At 52.8% G+C, this 21456-nt stretch overlaps 2 protein-coding genes across 2 annotated transcripts; one reads left to right on the top strand and one right to left on the bottom strand.

Moving 5' to 3' along the window:
• Positions 1-35: 35 nt before the first annotated feature.
• HEPACAM (hepatic and glial cell adhesion molecule) lies at positions 36-6295 on the bottom strand. The gene is made up of 7 exons (XM_041413818.1): positions 6180-6295; positions 3405-3746; positions 2912-3193; positions 2712-2805; positions 2294-2367; positions 1836-1906; positions 36-1743 (listed from the first exon to the last, which is right to left on the bottom strand). Exons 1-7 carry the CDS (start codon positions 6262-6264, stop codon positions 1456-1458), a joined length of 1236 nt encoding a protein of 411 aa, XP_041269752.1. The 5' UTR covers positions 6265-6295; the 3' UTR covers positions 36-1455.
• A 1309-nt stretch (positions 6296-7604) lies between these two features.
• Positions 7605-21436, top strand: CCDC15 (coiled-coil domain containing 15). Its single transcript, XM_041413743.1, has 11 exons — positions 7605-7726; positions 8100-8289; positions 9897-10046; positions 10847-11011; positions 11691-11777; positions 14956-15117; positions 16161-16280; positions 17925-18028; positions 19956-20126; positions 20203-20351; positions 21039-21436. The coding sequence occupies exons 1-11, from the start codon at positions 7605-7607 to the stop codon at positions 21143-21145; spliced, it is 1527 nt and encodes a 508-aa protein (XP_041269677.1). The 3' UTR covers positions 21146-21436.
• The last annotated feature ends 20 nt before the right edge of the window (positions 21437-21456 follow it).

Raw genomic sequence — 21456 nt, 5'->3', positions numbered from 1 at the left:
CTGTCCCACAAAGACACCCAAAGGTGCCACCACCAGACGGGTAGTATGTTTAGTTTATTGGTTAGTAGTGCACCCCGAGCACTCCGGGGTGCCCCGGCACCCACCCCAGGTGCCCCAGGGCCCGGCTCGCTTGGCCGGCTGCTCTCTGCTTTTCATCCTAAACCTATTTCCCATGAAGGCTTGGGGAGAGACAGCGCCGTGTGCCCCAAAACCGGGGGATTTTCACAGAAAATCCTACCATGGCAAAGGGGCAATGCTTGGACCAGGGCTTCCAGCCCACGTTTAGGGGACATGGCAGCTGGGGAGCCGGGGAGCAGGAGGGAGCCCCCTGTTTAGACTGCCTGACCAGGGTGGCCTCTGCTTGTTGCACCCTTGGGCGAGCTTGTGTGCCAGTGCATGTCCTGCTCCATGCATGGGGGCTGTGCCACGGCGGGCGGGCACCGTGCTCTTGCACACACGTGTGCATGCAGGGTCGCTGGGCGTGCAGTGTGTGTGCTCCCCGTGTGTGTGTGCACGCTCCAAGCACGCTCAGCTGCTTTGTGCTCGCTCTCTCCACACAAAACACGCACACCCTGTGCAAGCACAGCACACGCACTCTTTGCACACTCACTGCAGGCTCCACGCGTGCCCTGTGCCAGCACTGCAGGTCCACTCTTGCACATGCTCTGAGCACACTCAGCTGCTCACTTTGTGCACGCTCTTTCCACGCACACCGTGCAGGCTCTGTGTGTGCTTCGTGCAAGCACTGCACACACCCTCTCTGCTCACCCTCTTTGCACACTCGCCGCATGCTGCGTGCATGTTCCCTCCCCACGCTCCCTGCACGCTCTGCACAGGCTCTCTCTGCATGGACTCTGTGCACGCTCGGAACACACACGCAGGGCTGGCACGCTCACAAAGGCCGTGCAGGCTCAGTGGACGCTCTGCACACGCCACACACGCCCTGTGCACCCTGTGCAGCCTTAGCTGCCTGCTCTGTGTGTTCTCTCCATGGGCTCCACGTGTTCTCTTGCAAGCTCTGTGCATCCTCTTCGCACAGTGTGCACACCTGCTGCACACCCTCGTGCCTGCCCCCGTGTGCACAGTCCATGTGCTCTCCTGCACGCTCCATGCACATGTGCAGTGCTCCAACGCTCCCTCTGCATGCTCCATGCACCCTCCGCACACTCTCTCCGTGCACTGATTGCATGTTCTCTCTGCACACGCGTGTGCTTTCTGCACGCTCCCTGCACACTCGTCCCGGCGAGAAAGCCATTAAAGCGATGCCCCAGGAAGACGGGGGACGGAAGAGGGGAGCTCTGGGTGGGATCAATAGGAAATTAGTGACTTTACGCCGAGCAGAATGACGCCCAGTGGCGGGAGCAGGGCTGTGCCGGTGTCCCCGCTTGCTCGGTGGCCGTGCTGGTGTCCCTGCCCTCTTGCACGCTGCCACCAAGGCGCGCACGGTCCCCCTGCTCAGGCACTGATCTCCACGGCGTTGGCCTCCTCCTGCTCCCGAATGACGTGCACGCCGGCAGTCCGCAGCAGCCGCGGAGCGCCGCGGGAGCGTGCCGGCGAGCCCGGGGGTGACCGGTGGGTCCGCGTCGAGGCGGGCGAGCGAGCTGGCGAGCGATGGTAACGCCGGGTCGAGCGCCCCACTGGTCCCGGCGAGCGGCCGGCCGCTGGTACTGGCGAGCTGGTGTAGCCTGGCTCCACCGTGCCGCGGGGTTCAGGCAGTGAATCCTCCTCCGCCTCCGGCGAGTCCTGCCGAAAGACAAGAGGAGAAAAATGTGGGACACGTGCGAGACCCTGTGCTGGGACGCTGCTGACGTGCTACTGGTGCTGCTGGCTCTCACCTTGTCTTTAAGGATGTACAAAGCCACCGGGTTCTTGCGCTCGTGCTCGCCGCTCCGTGGGATGCCTTCGGCTGTGAGGAAGCAAGGTGTTGCTCAGCATGCCAGGAGCATTGGTGCTGCCCAGCCCACCGCCGCCACGCCGAGGCCGGCACTCACCCTCGTGCTTCAGGCGCTCCTCGTCCTGCTCGGCGTAGTCAGAGGTTGGCTGTGTCTCTGCTTGTCGCTTCTCCCTGGAAAGGGAAAGGGGATGGATGGGGCAGCACTGGCATCGTGTTACGGGCAGTGGGGGAACTGCCTGTGGCTCATCCAGGGGAGGGTCAAGTACTGCAGGGATGGGATGGGATGGGATGGGATGGGATGGGATGGGATGGGATGGGATGGGATGGGATGGGATGGGATGGGATGGGATGGGTTGGTGCTGCCCAGCCCACCGCCGCCACGCCGAGGCCGGCACTCACCCTCGTGCTTCAGGCGCTCCTCGTCCTGCTCGGCGTAGTCAGAGGTTGGCTGTGTCTCTGCTTGTCGCTTCTCCCTGGAAAGGGAAAGGGGATGGATGGGGCAGCACTGGCATCGTGTTACGGGCAGTGGGGGAACTGCCTGTGGCTCATCCAGGGGAGGGTCAAGTACTGCAGGGATGGGATGGGATGGGATGGGATGGGATGGGATGGGATGGGATGGGACGGGATGGCACAGCACGGCATGGCACGCCAGAGCACAGCATGGCATGTCTTGGCATGGCATAGGGAAGGATGTGTCAAGATGAGGACAAATAGGATGGTAAGGACAAGATGGGATGGGAAAAGATGAAATGGGAAAAACCAGGATGGGACAAGGTGAGACAACCCCTTTTGTCTCTCATGTTATTGCCCCACATACTTCTTGGAGGGTTTCCAGCAGGCACAAACTGTCACCAAGGTGACAAGAAGGAAGATGCCGCCTGTGGACAGGATGATGTAGAGAGAGCTCCGGCCTGCAGGAGAGGAATGAGGGGGGACAGCCCCCCAAAAATTTTAGCTGAAAGCACCTGCAAGGGATGGCCAAATCTGGGAGTGCAGGAGGGGAGAAGGGTGGCTTACGGTAAACAGTGAGCTTCACGGGGACACTGCGGCCATGGCTGATGGGGTTCTCCACCAGGCAGCTGTAGACGTCATCGTCAGCCATGAGAACACGGGTGATGGTGAGGATCTTCTGGTCAGGGGAGAGGAGCAGGCGGGAGTCGTTGCTCAGCGGCCGCCCGTCCTTCAGCCAGGTGTAGGTGGGCTTGGTGCCGTTCTCGTGTGAGCAGTTGAGGGTGAAGAACTCACTGAGCTCCAGCACCGTTGAGGAGGCCACCAGCACTTGTGGCTTTGAGATGGGAACTGTGGGCAAGTAGAGGAACCACGGTGATGCCACGTTTCAGGGGATGGATGGGCTCAGGGTGCAGGAAGAGAGACATAAAAACCCCACCAGCATGAGGTGGTTGAAACCCCCAAAACCACCTCCCAGCTGGAGAAAGCCCTCCCAATATGCGCTCAGGGAAGACACCCCATGGATAACCCAGTCTCCCCTGGATGTCCTTCGTGCCCTTACTGTCCACAGTGAGGTTGATGGTTTTCTCGCCGGTGAAAGTGTCGTCGGTGATGGACACCTCCACCTCGTAAGCGCCTTCATCAGCCAGCTGCAAGGGGCTGATGAGCAGCGAGCCGTTCTCCAGCACGCGGATGCGGTCGCGGTAGTCGGGCCGGAGGTTGCCGATGATCTCGGTGCCGATGGACTGGACCACGGTGACGGGTTTGTCCCTCTTCAGCTGCCACTTGACCACCGGCTTGTCCGCGCTGGCGCTGGCGTAGCGCACCGACAGCAGCGCCGCTTTGCCCGCCGTGCCGCGCACCAGCGGCGTGGGGCTGGTGATGTTCACCCCTGCCAGCAGACCTTGGGGCGTGGGGAGAGACAGTGGGGTGCCGAGCGTGGAGGAAACAGGGAAACCCCAAGCTGGAGCTGTGCTGTGCACCCCCAAGGTGCCCAGCTTGGTTCCATCTTTGCAAAGATGCACGCGTGACCCCAAAAGTGCATGAGGGGTGGGAGCTTTCCTGCAGAACCATTGTAAAAATTAAGGAATCACCCCCAAAATTGCTTTGGGCGTGGGAGGTGGGTCGATACAACCCCCTGTGAAGATGCTGTCTTGGGGGTGGGAGTGCTCCTGCAGCCAGGTCAATGTAACCAACCCTTTGCAAAAATGCATGCATCACCCCAAAAATGCAAGGATGGCACACCTCCTGTTGCTAGGTTCTGCAAAAATGCATGTGGTGTCCCCAAAATGTGCAGAGCTTGGGCAGGAGCTCTCCTGCAGCTGGGTCAGTGCAACCCTTTGCAGAAATTCATCTACCACCCCCAGATGTAACCAACCCGTTGCAAAAATGCATGCATCACCACAAAAATGCAAGGAGGAGGAGTGGATGGCACACCTCCTGTTGCTAGGTTCTGCAAAAATGCATGTGGTGTCCCCAAAATGTGCAGGGCTTGGGCAGGAGCTCTCCTGCAGCTGGGTCAGTGCAACCCTTTGCAGAAATTCATCTACCACCCCCAAAAATGCTCTCCTGCAGCCAGGTCGATGCAACCCTTTGCAAAAATGCACACGTCACTTGCAAAAATGCAGGAGGTGGGAGGCAAGTCGAGGCAACCCTTGGCAAAGTTGTATCATTGCCCTGCAAAAACTGCCTGGGAGTGAGAGATGCCAGTGCTTGGAATGCTTTGCAAAGATACCTTAATTACCCCAAAAATGGTGGGGGGGAAGGGTTTCGTATCCCACCCCACCCCCATGGGATGCTCTTGTCCAGACAAAGCCCCCTCAGATGCAAAACTGCATCACGAGAGTCTATGCACGTGCATTGCTCCTCATTGCTGGTTCTAAGCCAAAAAAGGCAGGGAAAAAGTGTAAAAACATGATTTTCTGGGGGAGGGCACTCCCCAAAACATTCTCCCTCCCCAAAATACCTCAGCATCCCCGTCCTGACCTCCCAGAGGTCCCATCCGTGAGCCCCCCGTACGGATACCGTCATCCACGGCGAACAAACCCCATATTGAAGAGGAGGGCAGAGTGGGAAAACCAGCTGGGCTGGGTGAAGCGGGAGCAAGAAAGGCCTTAAACAAGCCCGAAAAGTCATGGGACCTATTGGTATGCAGCGTCCGTCCGTCCGTCCTCCCCGGCAGCGCCACAAACATGCCCCGACTCGCCAAATTTAGGGGAACCCTCACCCCACAGGGAAGGCCAAGGCATGGGATGGGGATGTGGTCTTCCATGCATCCCTGCCCCCTCCCTGTGCGCCGCCAAATCGCTGCTCTTTAACTGTTTCTTCCCCCTTTTTAACTCTATTCTTAACCTTCCAGGCATCCCTGCCCCCTCCCTGTCGCTGCTCTTTAACTGTTTCTTCCCCCTTTTTAACCCTATTCTTAATTTTTTCTCCACTCTGGATTAAAAAAAAAAAATAAAATTGGGAGTTCATGAATAAATCAGGAAATGTTCAATTTTCCTACAGCTTCCTTGGCTTAGGGATGGAGATCTCCCAGACCTTTTCAATAGCTTCTGTTGAAAAAGCCCATTAAAAAATCCTCATTTTCACACTATTTTGTGGCACAAATCCCTATTTTTTTTAAAAAAAAAAGCCCTGCAGTATTTTTTGGGGTGTCCTCGCTGCAGCCCTGGCTGTTTTTAGGGTCTAAATCAAAGCCAGCAAAGAGCCCAGTTGGTTTTATTTTTCATCCATCCTCCCGATCTGAAGGGAAATGGGGCCTCCCCAGAGCTGCTTTTGGTGCAAACTTTGGTAGAATGGAACAAAATTGTTGAAGGTGGTTTTCTGTGTTGCCAGATGTGGGATAGGATGGGATGGTTTGGGGCTCATTAAAATCCAAAAAGTGAGAATTTAGAGAAAAAATAATGGAGAAAACCAGGGTTGCAGTGGGATGAGGCAAGCCGAGGAATGGGGTGAAAAATAACTTTTTAAGGGAAGCTGAAGAATGGGTAAGAGAAAAATATTTGGAGATGCTAAGAAATTAGGAAAAAATGGGGTTTGGGGAGGAAAAAAAAAACCGGGGAGAAGCTCAGGCTGGGGGCAGTGCCAAATCCTCCCCCACATCGGGACCTGCTTGGCTCCAGAAAAGTCTTTTCCCCAGTTTTCATTCCAATTTTACCCCCTTTTTCTCCCAGCTCCCAGGCAGAGCTCGACAGCGCAACAACCCTCCCTCCAACCCCCCCCATCGGGCATCACCACCCTCATCACCCCCCCGGCCCTCATCCTCCATCTGGATACCCCCAAGACCCATGGAAAAAACGGGAAAACCTTGGGAAAAAAAGGGAAAACTCCCTACCTGCGTGCAGCGCCAGAAGCCAGGTCACGGGCAGCAGGCAGGGGGGAGCGGGGTGGCCCCGCGGGGCAGCCGGCGCTCCCCACATTTCGGGCAGGCTCGCCCCCCGAATTGCTCCGCTTCCCCACTCCGGGCACGTCCCTCGGAGCTCCCGGCTTGGCGCTTCGCCCGGCTAATTTATTTTTTTCCCTTCTTTTTTTTTTTTTTTTTCCTTTTTTCTTTTTTTTTTTTTTTTTTTTTTTTTTTTTTTCAAAAAGTTCAAATGCTAGAGGCAATGTTTAACGCAAAAACAAGTTAAATTTTTTTTTTTTTTTTTTCCTTTTTCTTTTTTTTTTTTTTTTTTGTTCTTTCCTTTCTCAATAGAGCCCTGTGTCCTGGTGGCTTTCGCCTCCTCGGAGGCCTCGAGCTGACATTTATTTCAGGAAAAACCACTCGGATTTGCAATTTTTTCCCCGGTTACAGACCCCCAGTTCCATGTTTTCCCAGTCCCCGGGACGCACTTGGGGGTGGGGGGCATCACCCCATCGAGCCCAGCAAAGGTTTGCCCTGCCCTCCGCGGACAATCCAGCGGGATTTTGGGCTCTGAACACCCCCTTCAGCTAAGCTGGGTTTTCTTTAGGAAGGGTATTTTGCAACGCTGAACCCCCACCCCAAAAGAGCTCCCCCCGCTTTCCCCCCCCCCTCTTCCCAGGCTCTAAAACGAAGCCCGGTGGCATCCAGGCTCCATTCCAGCTCCATGCCAATTAGCGCTAGTTCCCCGGGCATCGCTGAATAGGGCAGCGGGATGCGAGGCAGGATGCCCGGAGCCATTTCCCACCCCCCTCCCGAGCGCTGCCAGGCTCATCACCCCAGCGAGCCACCGCCCACCCCCCCGGGGGTCTCCTGGCCCCCAAAAGGCGTCGATGCCTCCGAGCATCCTGTCCCAGAGGGAGGGGGATGTTTTGGGGCGGGCGATGGTGCAGGGGGCTTGGGGGATGCTACAGAAAGAGGCTTTGAGGGAGTCTTGGGGAGACTTTAAGGGAGGCAGGCTGGTGAGGCCGGTGCTTTGGGGTCACGCTATGGGGAGGTGCTTTGGGGGTCTTTGGGGGGATGCTGCGTGGAGATGTTGTAATGGGGTACTCGGAGAGGGTCAGGGATGCGGTCAGGATATTTGGGAGCGACTGGCACGGGGACGCTCAGTGTGGGGTGTTGCAGGGAGGCTCAGGGGGCAGTTTCGGGGATGCTCCGAGGTTCCTCCACCCCCTTGCCACCGGAGGCGGGACTCGAACCGGGGATCCCAGAACCGTGAGGGGCTGGGGCTGGGGGCGGCCTGCGGTTGGCTGCGGCGGGGGGCGGGGCTTGAGGCGAGGCGGGGCAATTATGGGCGTGACCGGGGAGCCTGAGGGCGTGGCCGGGACTCAGGGGGCGTGACCGAGGCGAGATCGGGGCATGGCCGGACCTTCTGTGGGCGTGACCAGGACGCGATCTGGGCGTGGCCGGGACTGCCGGGGCGTGGCCGTGCGGCGGAAGTGGCGCCAGGATTCAAAGCTGCGGTGGCGGCGGAAGTGGCGGTTGGTGCGGCCTGAGGGGCTCCGGCGGGCTCGGGGCTCGGCGAGGGGGGCTGCGGGGAATGGCGGGGAATTGCGGGGCATGAAGGTGCAGGGGCCTCCGGAGGCGGTGGGGGGATGCGGGAGGAGGGGCCCGAGGCCGTGGAGCAGTGCCCAGGGGCGGGTGAGGGTACACAGGGGGGGCGGTGGAGTGGGGGTACCGGGAGATCGGAGCCGACCCTCGGGGGAGCTGGAGCTGGAGGTGGGGTGCCGCGGGGCTGGGTGACGGGGGGAGAAGAGAAGGGGGGCAGCGATGGGGCTTTCAGCCGCCGTGGGAGCTGGGGCGGGCTGCGGGTTGCGGTGCCGCGGACTCACCCCGAGCTCTCTCCCCTCCCAGGCCGGGCAGCGGCGGTGCCGGGATGGTGCTGCCCCCGAAGGAGCCGCGCCGGGCGGCCGGGCAGCCCCCGGGGAGGCAGCGGGCGCGATCCCTGCAGCGCAGCTGGCGGGTGCTGGCCGAGAGGAACCGGAGCGTGGCACCCGTGGGCGCCTGGGTGGAGGGCGCGCCCGGGCAGCAGAGCCCGGCCTTTGTGAGTGCGCCCCGGGGCATCTCGAGCCCTTCGGTGTGCCACTAAAACACCCAGCGGGGCCAGAGCCAGAAGGGATCTTTTTCACAGCCTGAGGGCAGACAGGAACATGGCTCCTAAAAATAGTATTGATGTGATTTAGCGGGGTCAGAAGCAGCTGTGATGTCCCTGTAGTCTGGCCTCCCCTTTGCACAAGCCCTCAGCATCTCTAATAGTGGATTCCCCTCCAAAAAACTCTGGTTTTTGAGGAGAAATGCATCCATTTTAGACATCAATCAGGTGGGGAACCCAGCCAGTGCTGCTTTTTTCTTTCCCACTCATCCCTTAAGGATGTCAGGGAGTCAAGATTTTACTCTGTGTTGCTGATTTAAAAAAAAATTTAAAAATTAAGCTGAGTGTTTCAGGCTCTGGAGCCAATGCCTACTGTACCCTGTTAGAAACACATAAGGAAATCTTCATGGATGCTTATCTCGGGGATTTCTGTTTTCAGGGTTATTCTAAGAGGACTAAAAGTGCATTAAATATTGGATGATGAGTTCAGTCCCCTGTAATTAATGTCTGAACATTATAGAATCTCCTGCCCTTCTGAGATGATTTATTTCTATATTGTAATTTAAATCCTGAAAGGCTGAGATAATTTATGGAAATCAATCATCTCCATATTCCACAGGACTTCCATCTTGGCACTATGAAACTTCTGGGGGAGCTGATCTTTTCCTGACAGCTTCAGGGGGTCTGGATGCTCCTGGGGCTCCCCATGTGAGGCTTCCAGAGGTGAATGAAGCTGCCCAGGGTTATCTGAGCTTTTTTAATACACTTCTAATTAATCCATAGTAATGCTTCATGCACCAGAGTTGCTGCTGAGCTGGGCAGTGGTTGAGCTGGCACTGGGCTGTTCTCTGGAGCACTGTTTTGGTTTCGTCCCTAAAAGTGCAGATTTCTCCCCATCTTGGAGTTTTGTTGGGCTGTGCTGGCCCTGCTGTTTCAAGTTCATCTAGGGCCTCACCCCTTTCCTCCCTCCCTTCAGTCTCTGGTTTCTCTTGCTGTGTTTGCAGCCAGGAGAGCAGTGCTGTTTTAATTTAAGCCATGGTAGTGTTGCTTGGCAGAACTGCAAAGAAAACAAAATGGGATTTTTGGGTTTTTCAGGTCATTGCTCTTAATCTTTCACTTCAGAGGGTAAAGGCATTCTGAAGCAGTGTTGTGTTCTGTGAACTGCTTCCCTGATGTGCTTCCAGCCTTGCAGAACATCACCAGGGTGAGGGCCTGGCCTGTTCCTTTTGGATCCAGGCTTTGGCTATTTGAGCATCCTTTAATGGGAGCGGGAGCTGGGAGCTGCTCCGAGGGTCTCCTTTTTCTTTCCTTCCCTGTGTGTTGCAGAGAGGTAAAGGCAGAGGTGTGCATGCTCTGTTTCTCTAGTCAGACTCAATCCAGCCCATAATAACCCAGTGGATATTGTCCAAGCTGTTACTCCACACAAAACATGAAGTTTGCTCTGGGTGCTGCTTGTCTGCCTGGTCGCTCCGGGTGGGGGAAAAGGGAATCCAGGGACACAGGCTGCTCTAATGCTACAGTGTAGCAAACCCTGGTGAAATGTGCTTCCACCTGCCCAGGCTTCGGCATCCCGGGTGGAGGAGGAGCTGCAGGAGCAGCAGCGGAGGAAGGCAGCCAGCCTGAGGAGATTCCAGGGCGAGGTGAGGCAGCGGGTGAACCGGCAGGCCAGGCTGCGCCGCAGGCTCGAGCTGCAGGAGGCCTACGAAGCAGTAAGTGAGGCTCTGTCAGGAGAAACTCCAAACACAGCGTGAATGGGGAAAAACCCAAACACTGGAGCTTAAGTCAAGGTGTTAATGAGAAAAAATGAGAAAATCTGAGGTTCCAGACCCTGTGGTGGCAAACGGTGTCCAGGCTGGGTCAGTGTGACACTTTGGTTGGTGCTGGAGATGCTTTGAAGCCTCCCCAGGGAAAGGTTACTGGCTCCTTCAAGCAGCAGCAGAACAGAGTTCTGAAACTCTCTGTGGAATTGCCTGTGGAGTTAAAAAACAGCCAAGCAGGAGTTGGGAATGATGTGGATGTGTCCTGGCTGCCTTTGAAGTAAAGCACTTTTTCTGCAGTTTCTTTTCCGATCCCTTTTCCAAGCAGTTTTCAAACAACGCTTTCCCTCTGTCTTCACATTCCCTTTTCCCCCGTATGCTTGTTTTGGATTATGCTGTGAATATATTTAATTCTTTCTATTCTCAAACAAGTGCTGGGGAGGCTTGCCAGGATCTGACTGTGGCAGAAAAGAGAATGCACTGACATGTCACCAGCCTTGGCCACCCTTGGGGTGTTTGGGCTGTTTCCATGGCTGGCTAGGGATGTCCTCATGTAACTCTGCCAGCTCCAAGCGGGAAGCCCGCAAATGCCCTCAGCCCCAAAGAACCTGATGATTCTTTGTATTCTCAGCATGGAGAGCCAAACTTGGGAGCTCCCTCCCAAGCAATTTCACCCAAGGGTGGTGAAATGTCACCACGGTTGACATCTTGCTGGGTCGTGGTTGGAGATCCCTGTGGTTTTTTCCTGGCAGGTGGAAAGGGAGAGCTGTGCTGCTGTGCAGTACTCGACCCCCTGGAAGAACACATGCCTGTTCCAGAGCTTCCCAGCTCCCATCATCTGTGCACCCAGCGCTGGCTCTGGCCCAGCCCAGCCAGAAGAGGAGCACAGGGAGCCATTCCAGCAGCAAGCTGCCGAGGTGAGCCCTGCCCTCCTGCGCTTCCATCGCCGCTTCGGCATTTTGGATCCTCAGTGTTTGAAATGGGGAACGGGCCATGTTTTCTTTTTTCTTTCTACAGCACATCCCTACTATGTGGGTTTAGATGTTGGATTAAACATTAGCTTGCACTGTCACCCTGAATGCTGTGGTGCTCCTCAGAGCATCCAGCTGGGTGGCTCCTCCCAGGTGCTGTGGCTGGACTGGTCTGGCTGCTGGCAGGCACTAGGTGGTGCCACGTCATTGCAACTTGACTCGTGCAGCCCAAAATCTGGGGAAACCTGCCTTCAGGACTGTTTAAGCCCTTTTTTTTTTTTTTTTTTTAATAGTGATGTTTATGGCGCATTTGGTGATTTAGAAAGCCTGTGTGCTCAACTAGGAGCTGGAGTTATTCCAGTTGAAGCACCATGGGGTGGAAAATCACTTCTGGCTGGATACCAGTCAAGAAAATTTGGGATCTGGCATCTCAGCAACATGTTTTGGGAGCAGATGAGTTGCCTGGATCAGAATTTTGGTACCTTGGGGCAGCTCTGAAAGACCTTGATTGTGTGTTGGGTCGTGCTGCCTTGATGGAGCTCCTTGGCCGGAGCAGACTGACTGGGAGATGTCTCCATGCAGCTGAACTTGTGCTGTGTTTTCTCTGCCTCTCCTCCGGGCTCAGCTCAGCAGGGCTGTGCAGCAGGTGCGGCGCAGGCTGGCCTCCCGCAGGATCGTGTCCCACGTGTCCCCCGGAGCCTGCAGGCAGGAGGTGAGGAGGGCTGGCTGGGCTGAGGGCAGAGAAATCACCTTGCAAACTGCTGTAAGTTTGTCTCTAATTAGCAAATCCAAAACATCATTCAGGAAGTTTCTCCAGCAGGAATGAAATAAACTGCTTTTCCTGCTTTCAGAGAAGGCAGCGGGATAAAGTGTGTGAAAACATCTCTGAGATGAACTCAAGAATGCAAAACAGACTTTTAAAGGTTGAGATTGTGATCTGGGTATCTGGGAGAAATGTGATGACCAGCCTTCCCTTCGGGTGCCTTTATTTCTTCAAACCTCAACAACTCTTTCCATTGCATCAATTGCTTGTTTTGTGTGGGTGGTGAAGATCTGGAGGGTTTTTCCTCACCCCGGGCTGGCTTCTGGTAGAGAATGGTTGGTATGCAGCTGCTTTCCTCAAAGCAGTGCATGGAAGGAGGTCAGTCCCACTTTTTGTTCTGCTGAATTTCACCCTGCTTTTGCTCCTTCAGTTCTCAAGACCACTTTTGTGTTGTAGCTATTTTCCCGGTCTCTATGCCAAGACCTTTCTTAAACTGATGTACAGAACATCAGGAGCAACCCAGCCTGGTGTTTTGACTTATTGCCTCTGGAGCCAGTTTCCTGCCCATCCTGTAAATCCTCATTCTCTTCTCTTTTTCAGGTTCACCAAAGGTGAAGTAGATCTTTGCTGATTATCTAGAAACTCCCCTTTCTTTGTACTCTTGGATTTCTGATGAAGTCAGTCAGCTCTGCAAATAGGACTCAGAGAAACACAATAATTATGGTCTCAAGAACCTTGTTACCTGTTCCCAGCAGCAAACATCCTTCTAGTTTGAGCTTCTAATGCATTCAGTGAGATAAATTGATTTATGACCTCGCATAAATAATAAAGCCACTGCCCAGGTGAGCCAGAGGGTTACAGGAGATCCGTGGGAGTCCTGGGCAAGTCATCCACAGCAGTGAGAAACACTGGGAGGGGTTTGGGGCCATCCTCCCATCCCAGCCTCACTGCACCTACAGTTAATCTACATAAGGAAGTTTAACAGCTTCCCTGATTTATTCTGGGAGGAATATACTGATTTATTGCATTGCTCTGTTTTATTACTCTATGATATATGAGGAGAAAAAAGCTCCCATATTAATCTAAATCTCTCCCTGTATGAAAGTTTGGCATGTTCCCAGCCTGGCAGGAGAGCAGCATGTTCCCTTCTCTTCAGGTGTAAAAGCTGCCACAGACATAACCATGGACCTGACCCCCTTAGTAGTGCTGCCTCTGCTTTTGTGCTCCCTGGATTTCCTAGAACTTTGTATTCTAGCCCTTTTCTTTGATTGTATCCCAAGGGTTTTTCACCCTATACTTCTACAAGGCAAGTGGGGTCAGTAGCTTAATCAAGATGCTTCTTTCTTCCTTCATCCAGGCTGATAATGAAATCAAAGAACAGAGCCCACCTGGTTCTTACCCTATTTCTGTGCAGTGAACTCCTGAGACCAAATCTGGGCCATGTTTTTAATCAGTTTTGTGCATCCCACATCAGACTTCCATCTAACAGGTTTTGCTTTACCCCAGCGTTGAATTAGGCCACGTCAAGAGCTCAGCTGGACCCCAGAGTCTTCTGCTGCTCTTTGCCTGAGGCCTCTTCCTTCTATTGTAGGAGACATTCAGTTTATCCTGGCCTGACTCTTGATAAATTTATGGTGGTTGCTGCTTATCTTGTTTTCTTGTGGCTTGCAGCTAGTTTGCAAGGTGATTTCCTCTTGTTTTTTCAAAAGTCACAGTTAAACTCTTGAGGCTAAAATCTTCTGTTTGGTATTTCCTTTTCCTCCCCTTTCAATAAAGACACTCCTTGGGCCCTTTTCTGATAATCTGGACCTCCACAGATTTCAGGGAGCTGTTTGCACCTTAGCTGCTGTGCTTCTGACAGTGGCCCAGGGGAGGTCCATCCTCCTTAAAAATTCAGCTTTAGGAATAAACCTGACTTTTTCTTCCCAGTAATAGTCCCAGCATTCTTCTCCCTGCTGCTGCTAACTCAAATGAAGTCTTTGGCTGAAAAGTTGGGGGTTCCTTTCCCTCAGTCCTGTTTTCTGCATTTTTCTTCTTTTTCCTTTCTCCCTGTAAAATGTTGCATTCCCTGTGATAATAATCCATGTTCCTAAGATTGCTTCTGTTTCTCTACCCCCAAGATTTCTTTTCAGCTTAAAAGCATCCAAGGAGTTAATTGCTTGCTTTCCCAAGCAGATACCAGAGTGGTAATTGCCTGGAAATGACCTGTCCAGTGTTCCAGCTCATCCTGTTACTGAGTTTTGCCTTCAGGCTTTGGTGGACAGCTGTAGCTCCCCAGCATGGCAGCACCCAAATGCTTTTCCCCAGTGTCTCATTCCACCAAATTGGTGTTGTTTTTCCACAGTGTCATGTCTTTCTGCCTTCAGTGTTCCAGAGCAACTTCCAAAGCAATAACCCTTCCCTCTATTCCCTTAGCCTTACCAAAGCAACTGTTCTGTGGTGTTTCTGTCATAGTGGGGTTGATGGAGTGATTACTGTTGTGTCTATCAAATAATTCCATGTTCAGACTGACAGAGAACTCCTGTTCTCTGTCCTTCCCAAACACCAGCAGAGCCATATCAAGGAATTCTTGGCATCACCTGCTCTCCTACTGATCTGTCCTTTCTCTCTGTCAGCAGTCCTGCGCCTCCCTTCCCACCACGCTGAAGGAAAAAAAGAAAGCAAGGGAAAAAAATTATCCTGGCTTCAAGCTTGCTTCTGGCATTTTAATTCTTTATTTTGTAGGAAACAATCTGCTGCCTCTCAAAATATTGTGGATTGCCACTGGGGAGCCTGCCCACTTCCCATCTGAAGGAGTGTACTCCGTACTCGGTGTCGCTCAGAGATTCCAGCTCCGTGCCACTGTGAAATAGTGCCTGGAGAGGTTTCTGCCTTGCTCTCCCTTCACCCCATGTTAGTCCCACTGCCTCTGCAGTTGGGGAGTCACAGTCACCCTGCTACATTCCTGTTTCCCAGCTCTGGTGGCCCATGGTGCTGCTGAACACGTGGTGCTGCCAGATCACATCCAAGTGACAGCACATACAGCCTCCTGTGTGTAAAAGCTGCTCCAAGGGGGTTCAGTTTTCCCTTGGCACCAAAGCAGGCAGATTTCAATTCCATGTTTACACCCATGTCCTCCTTTCTCCAGGACCCAGACCCTTACCTGGCAGCTGCAGTGCCCATGGAGGAGAGTGAGGAGTTGCTGCTGGCAGGACACCACGATCTGCCTGCTGAGCTGCTGGAGCAGGGCACAGCTGCACATGGCACTGAGCAGGATGATGACTTCTACATCAAAATTCAGTTTGAAAAAGTAAGACTCATGCAAAGTTGGTCTTAAGTGGTCCAGATCATAGATTTATTTTGGTGTCTGGAAGAGGCTGCTCTTGGAGTAGAGCAGTTGTTCCCTCAGGCCTGCTTAACTCCTAAACCCACCATCCTCAAAGCGGGCTCGGGAGCAGTACTGGAGCTCAGTGAGGTCGGCACTGCCATCCCTGCTTCCATGGCCTTGGATTGCTGCCTGCTTGTGATGCCACTTGGCAGCTGCCCAGGTGAAAGCTGAAACCAGGGCAGTCACATCATACCCAGAGTCATGCTCAGACCATGCCGAAAGACCCGAGGGTGGAATAGATCAAAAGAGAACAAATCAGTCAGAAACCTTGAAAAGAGGGGGGTGGGGAAAGAGCTTTTTATCAGGTGAAGGAGATGGTTGTGTCCATGCCTGGGGGTGGCAGGCCCTGCCCTAGGACGGGTTTAGGAGGGCTTGATGTACTTATCCTTCCTCTTTTGTTTTCAGGCAGCTGTTTTTGAGCATCTGGGGGGTGGAAATGGTTCATCCTGATTGCCTGGGGTGGTTGGCAGAGGCTTTATGGCTGTGGCAGTGTGTGCCCAGCCTTGGCTGGGGATTAGTCCAGCTTGGAGCAGAAATACTGGCTGGGCAGATGGGGACACAGCGGAAGTTTTTGCTGAGGTTTACACTGAGGTTTTGGGACATGTTGGCTGTGGAATTCCCCTTACATTTAGTTATTTTTTTCACTCTTCAAGAAATTCATAATATAAATTTGGGATGGGGAGATGTGCATCCATATTAAAGTAAACCAGAACCCTCCTCCAAGGATATCTTTAGAGGTGTTTTGTCAAAGCTTTGGTGCTCAGACTCCTGTATTGAGTTGTGGCACATCTCTTCTGTTCATGGCCAACCTGGACCCCAGGTAAAGCCCATTCCAAGGTAGGCCATCCCGTTGAGGTCTGGAGGGATCACACAGGGGCCCTGCCTCCAGTGAAGAGCATTTTGCTGGGGGAAGATGAGAAAGAGCTGTGGTGATGCTGATGCTGCTCCCTTCCATTATCTCTCAGGTCTGTGGTGGGTCACTGAAGGACTCGAGCCTGCCTGGGCCTCCTGGGAGGCCACACAGTGAATGCCAACCTCCCCTCAAACTCTGGGCTGGTGTTGACCAAGAGGAAACCAGGAAGCAGGTTTGTCCAGGGTAGCCAATCCCTTGTGGTTTTGTTTGAAAGAAATTGGGTGTTAGGAATGCTGCTGCCTCTAATAAGAAACCTCAGAGGAGCTTTGGTATATGAAACTCCTACTGGGTTTAGTTTGTCAGCTTTTGGTCTCAGGGCCTGGGCAAAGCTACCAGGTTATTTTTCAAAATCTGTCATGACTAAGTGGAGCTGTTACCTACTCCTACAAAATCTGGGATCTCAGTGACACCAGAAATTTGAAGGAGAAACAGGCTCCTTTCATTCTGCCTGGCAAAACCATGGGGTGCTTGCTGTAGTTGTAAGGAGCTCAAGAAGCTGCCAAAAATGCTTAAAAAAAATGAGGAAGAAGAAAGAACAAAGCCAACTTTATCTTGTTTAAATACAAGACTGGAATATAAAGGTTTCTTTGCTCTTGGGAATAGCCTCAAGCTCAGCCTGCAGGCCAAGTGGATGAGTTCACAGTGAGGGTTTACAGCCTGTGTCCTGGACAGTTTGGCTCATGCTAATCTCGGTGTTACAGAGTGATGATGTTTCTCTTGGATGCCTAAAGCCCGTGACTTTGATTTTCCTGCTTCCTCCTGCCATGAACAGGAACATTTCTCTCTCCTTTTGTCAACTTCCTTGCAGTTTGCAGTGCAAAATTATGAACAATTTGCATATTTTTTGTTTCTTACAAGTGTTTTCAGCCCAGCGGATCCCAAATATGGTTGTGGTTTCTCGCCAGTGTGACAACAGCTGGGCCTTCTCAGGCTGCTCCTCCTAACCCTGCTGTTCCCTTTCCTCTTGCTTTTAATCTCCTTGGCTCTGATCCATCCAAGATAACTGGTTCTGCAGCACTCTCCTCTGCCTGGGTTTTTTCCATCCAGTTTTATTCACTGGCAGCCTGGTGATCTCTTCTCCTCCTCCTTTATCTCCAGCTGTGCTGGGCTCTCTCCATCGAGTGAGGTGGACAAACTCAGCCCAAAGGTTTTGGCATTCATGAGGAAAAATCTATGCATTAAACTTTTGGGAGTCATGGAGCTCAAACTCTCTCTGTACCCCACAGCAGGAGGGCTTTTGATGTGAGCTTTAGCCAGGATGTTTCCCTGCCCTTGCTGCATCAGTGGGATCAGCCAAAGCCCAGACACTAAACCCTCAGTATCCATATGGGAGTTCTTCCCTGCAGGTCCCCTGGATTTGTCTCAGCTATGGTTTTGCCACCTTGGTGGCTCCTCTGCCTGTAGAGAATCCATCTTGGTGTCACACTTTCATCTTTTGGAGGAGATAACAGGGTTCCAGTGCACTTCAGGGGAACACAGTATCCAGGTGGCTCCAAATTCAAGCAGGCTGAAGTTGGAATTGGCTCTTTTCCCCTCAGCAAAGCGAGAATTTAGGAATTTGCCAGGTGGCATCCATAGGCAGTGTCAGTGGAGGGATGCTGGTACAAAGCTCCCCAATGCTTTGAGATGACTTGGTCTTTCCTACCTTGCTGCCATCTCTCCAGCTTCCCAGGGCTGGGTCATGCGCACTCAGAGATGTTGAGGGTCTTTTGGGGAAAGAGCGAGGTTCCATCTTCCAGAAACAAGCAGAGCACTGGTATCACTGGATATTCATCCCAGGCATCCTTCCCAAATGTCCCTGTGTTGTGCTCCGAAGCGGCAGAGCGAGTTCCTGCGGTGCCGGCGCCTCTTCATGGCCCTGGAGCGCGAGCGAGTGCGGGAGCACCAGCGGCAGCACCAGAGGCAGCAGAGAGTTGCCCGGTGAGTCCGGGCAGGTGGTGGGGTCACCTCCTCCATCAGGGTCCTTCAGGAGGTTGGAAAAGTCTTGTGAGTGTGTGGGGTGTAAAGCAGGCACTGATGTGTAACTGCCCTGGGGTGGGATTCACACAGCCAACCCCCAGCAGAAACCCTTGGGCCATGTTGAGTCCTTTAGCACTTCTCTGTCTAGTTTTGAACTCCCTGTGCAGCTTGTTTAGGAGTTGGGAGCCAAATCATGGGGCTGGAAGAGGTGCAACTTCCCAAACCATGAACCTAAGCCTATGTTTAGAAACTTTAGGGTGAGGTTATGTCGTTGTGCTAAACTGTGACCATCCCTGGCATTTTTAATATCAGACCCTTCACCCTTGTGGCCATAAAAACTTATACAGTGTAATAAAATATTTTACAGGCATTTGTTCTGGAGTTGAACACTTGGTATCTGTGTAAAAGTATCGGTTGTGGTGGAGTTTTCTCAGCTTCTCCTGTGAAGGGGTTGATTAAGGAGAAGCTCTGCAAATTCACAGCAAAACAGGAAAGCTCCTCTAATTTTTGTTTTCTCCCTGGCTTTCCTTTGAATGAGCTGACCTAAATCTGACCATCATGGCTCTTCTGCTGTCAGGCTTTGGGGGAGTGGGACAGGCACCACAGGGCAGGATTTCCTGGGCGTTTTTTGGGAAAAACTGCCAGTCTAAAGCAGTGCTCCTTGAGCCACATCCTGACATTCCAGTGGCACTTGGGAGCTTGGGAGAGCTAGTCCTACGCTGTGAGTGCTGGCAAGGCCCCAGGGATTCCTAGTTAGTGCAATACCTTTTTATTATGATTTTTAGCTTAGAGTGTGTGCAGAGGGGAGCTGGGTTTGTAATTACGGGGTTTAAAGCCCGAGCTGGCCTTGGCCTCAATTTCTGGAGTGGATTTATAGTGCTGTACTTAAGGTTCTACATTTCATTTAAAAAACATTTCCAATTTTATAACTCAACCAGAGAAGGTCACCTGTAGCATTTTCTTTCTGGATGTAAAGATTTGACCCCCTACATGAAGTAAGGTCTGAAATGTCTTTGTCCTGGCTTCTGCTCAGCCTTCATTTTGTTTTTAATGCCCCCTGGCCAGGAGTGGCCTGGGACACTTGTTGCATTTGGGAACAAAATGTCAGATACTTTGGTGTAAAGTGTTTGTGCTTTGCAATTGCTGCTTGTCAGGGGAATGTGTGTTGTGTTTGGTGGAAATTACACAACCCAGGTCCCACTAAAGGGCTGTAGGGCCACATAGGTGGAAAGGAGACTGAGGAAATAGATGAAAACTTGGTTAAAAGTACATTTTAAAGACTATTTTGGAGTAAAGGTGGGATCCTTGGAATGTCTCTGCTGTACCCAGCCCTGTCATGCTGCCCTGTCCTGGAAGGTGCTTACAGAAGGATCCAAGCTGCCTCATAATCAGAAATATCTGATTATGCCCAATCTGATATTGCCCAATATCAGAAATATTGGGCAAGCTGGAAAGCCAAGGTGTTGGTCCTTTCTGGGGGATATTAAAGAGCCCAGCCTGCAGGCTTTGTTTAAGGACAGAAGAGCAGCTTTGGGGAACTGTGTATGGCAGGAGCACGTGTGGATGTGTTGCAGGAAGGAGCTGGAAGAGGAAGTCCAGGATGGTGAGAAAACAGGCAGGCAGGAAGAGTTTGAGGGCAGGAAACCATTCACAGTCTGGTGTCGCCATATGGGGGGAAGAATGGAGGCTCAGGAAGCTTTTATGACCATTCTATGTTTTAAGCCAATATGTTTGTTTATATTTATTTATATTTAATGCTGTGATTAGTGCAGAATTACTTCTGCCTTTGAAAGCAGCAGCATCACCCAGATTCCTGTGCCCTGACCTCAGAGCCAGGAATGGAGATTGGGATGGAAAGCTCCTTCTCTGAGCATGTGTGTCCCTGCAGGATTAAGAGGCAGAAGGAGAATCAGCGCCGGGCAGAGGAGCAGAGGATGCAAGACATGGCTGAGCAGAGAGAGCCCTCCCCAGGAGAGGGAACCTGGGTAGCCCTGGCCCAGCTCCAGCTGGAGGAGAGGAGAGTGAGGGACAGACAGCAGCGGGAAAAGGAGCACATGAGGTACAGGCAGTCTGTGCTCCTCGTGCAGAGGTGTCACAGGTGTCACTGCCAGAGGTGAATGTTTGATCCCTTGCAGGTATGTTGAAGCTCTGAGAGCCCAGATGAGGGAGAAAGTCAAACTCTGTAACATTGACTTGCCCCCACTGTGTTCCTGTGGGTCTGATTTCTGGGATTCCCACCCGGATACCTGTGCCAATAACTGCGTCTTCTACAAAAATCATAAAGGTAGGAGCTCCTGCTTTCAGAGAGGAGACACCTGGGCCTGATTATACAGGGAGAACTCAAACCAGGATAGGTGTTTCCATGCTCCTGGGCTGCTGTGCAGAGATGCTCCTCCAAATATGCTCTGGAGAGGGCAAGTCAGGGGTTCTGCTGCTTGACCCAACCTCTGTCCCTTAGGGAGTGTAGTGGCATCCTCAGCAAGGCTGCAGCCCCTACAGTGTGTTAAATTACACAGCTGTGACACAGCCACGTGTGGCTATGGACACAACCACGAGGAAAATGCTGCAAAGCATCTCATTAGGGACACAGAACCCTCTGCCTTAAATGATGAATCTTCTGCTAGGAGGATGTATAAAGTTGTGGAAATGGATCCATCACTTCCTTAGGTGATGGAGTGCACTGACCTTGAGCACAGCTTGGGAAAATATCTGACTGGGCCACTGGGAGTTATCTGGGAGGGAAAATAGAGATATTTGGGTTCATAAAATGATCTTTGGCTTGTGTACTGATTTATGTTCGGGAGTGTGCAGAGCGTGCAAATGGGTGTGTGGAAACCTGCAAGCATGTCGATTTACCTTAAACCCCAATCACTGCCTTTCTGCTCTGGTGAAAGGCTAGAGCCAAGCCCAGTTTCGGGCCATAAGTGCAACTCTCATGCCCTGATAGTGTTTGTGTCCCTGTCCTGCTCAGCCTACAGCCAGGCGCTGCACTCGGTGATCTCCTCCTGTGCCCATGCAGCCACACGCTCTCTCCAGGACCTGGCTGCTCTCTGTGCTCGCTCTGGGAAGCGTCTGTGACCGAGGAGCTCCATGTCCCAGCACCTGGGCTGAGCAGGGAGGGGGGCCCTGCTGCATCCTGCCTGCCCCTCCACGCCAGCTGCCAGGACGGTGTCACCTTTGTTCTCCCAGTTTGTGCTGTGCCTCTCCCACTCTGCCCCAGGGGTGCAGCTGGCCGGGGCGATGGTCGATGGTCGAGGTGAAGGAAGCAATTGCTCTGTGGAGTTGGTTTATGGCAGGCATTTGCATTCCAGTAGCTGACTATTGACTACATATTCTTATTGACTAATCATTATTGTGGAATAAACTGCTTTCAAAGATTGTTTGTCTCA

Source organism: Onychostruthus taczanowskii, unplaced genomic scaffold, assembly GCF_017590055.1.
Source record: "Onychostruthus taczanowskii isolate IOZ18803 unplaced genomic scaffold, ASM1759005v1 scaffold43, whole genome shotgun sequence".
NCBI lineage: Eukaryota > Metazoa > Chordata > Aves > Passeriformes > Passeridae > Onychostruthus > Onychostruthus taczanowskii.
Note: the sequence above shows the minus strand (reverse complement) of the source record. Positions and strands in the feature narration are given on the sequence as shown.

Bases quoted from the DNA above. Each gene is read 5' to 3' on its own strand.
- HEPACAM (XM_041413818.1), bottom strand. From the start codon at position 6,264: ATGTGGGGAGCGCCGGCTGCCCCGCGGGGCCACCCCGCTCCCCCCTGC. The intron at 3,194-3,404 runs GTAAGGGCACGA...ACTTGCCCACAG, and splicing joins CATCAACCTCACTGTGGACA to TTCCCATCTCAAAGCCACAA. The intron at 1,907-2,293 runs GTGAGTGCCGGC...GCTTCCTCACAG, and splicing joins GGAGCGCCTGAAGCACGAGG to CCGAAGGCATCCCACGGAGC.
- CCDC15 (XM_041413743.1), top strand. From the start codon at position 7,605: ATGGCCGGACCTTCTGTGGGCGTGACCAGGACGCGATCTGGGCGTGGC. The intron at 11,012-11,690 runs GTGAGCCCTGCC...CTCCGGGCTCAG, and splicing joins TCCAGCAGCAAGCTGCCGAG to CTCAGCAGGGCTGTGCAGCA. The intron at 20,127-20,202 runs GTACAGGCAGTC...GATCCCTTGCAG, and splicing joins CGGGAAAAGGAGCACATGAG to GTATGTTGAAGCTCTGAGAG.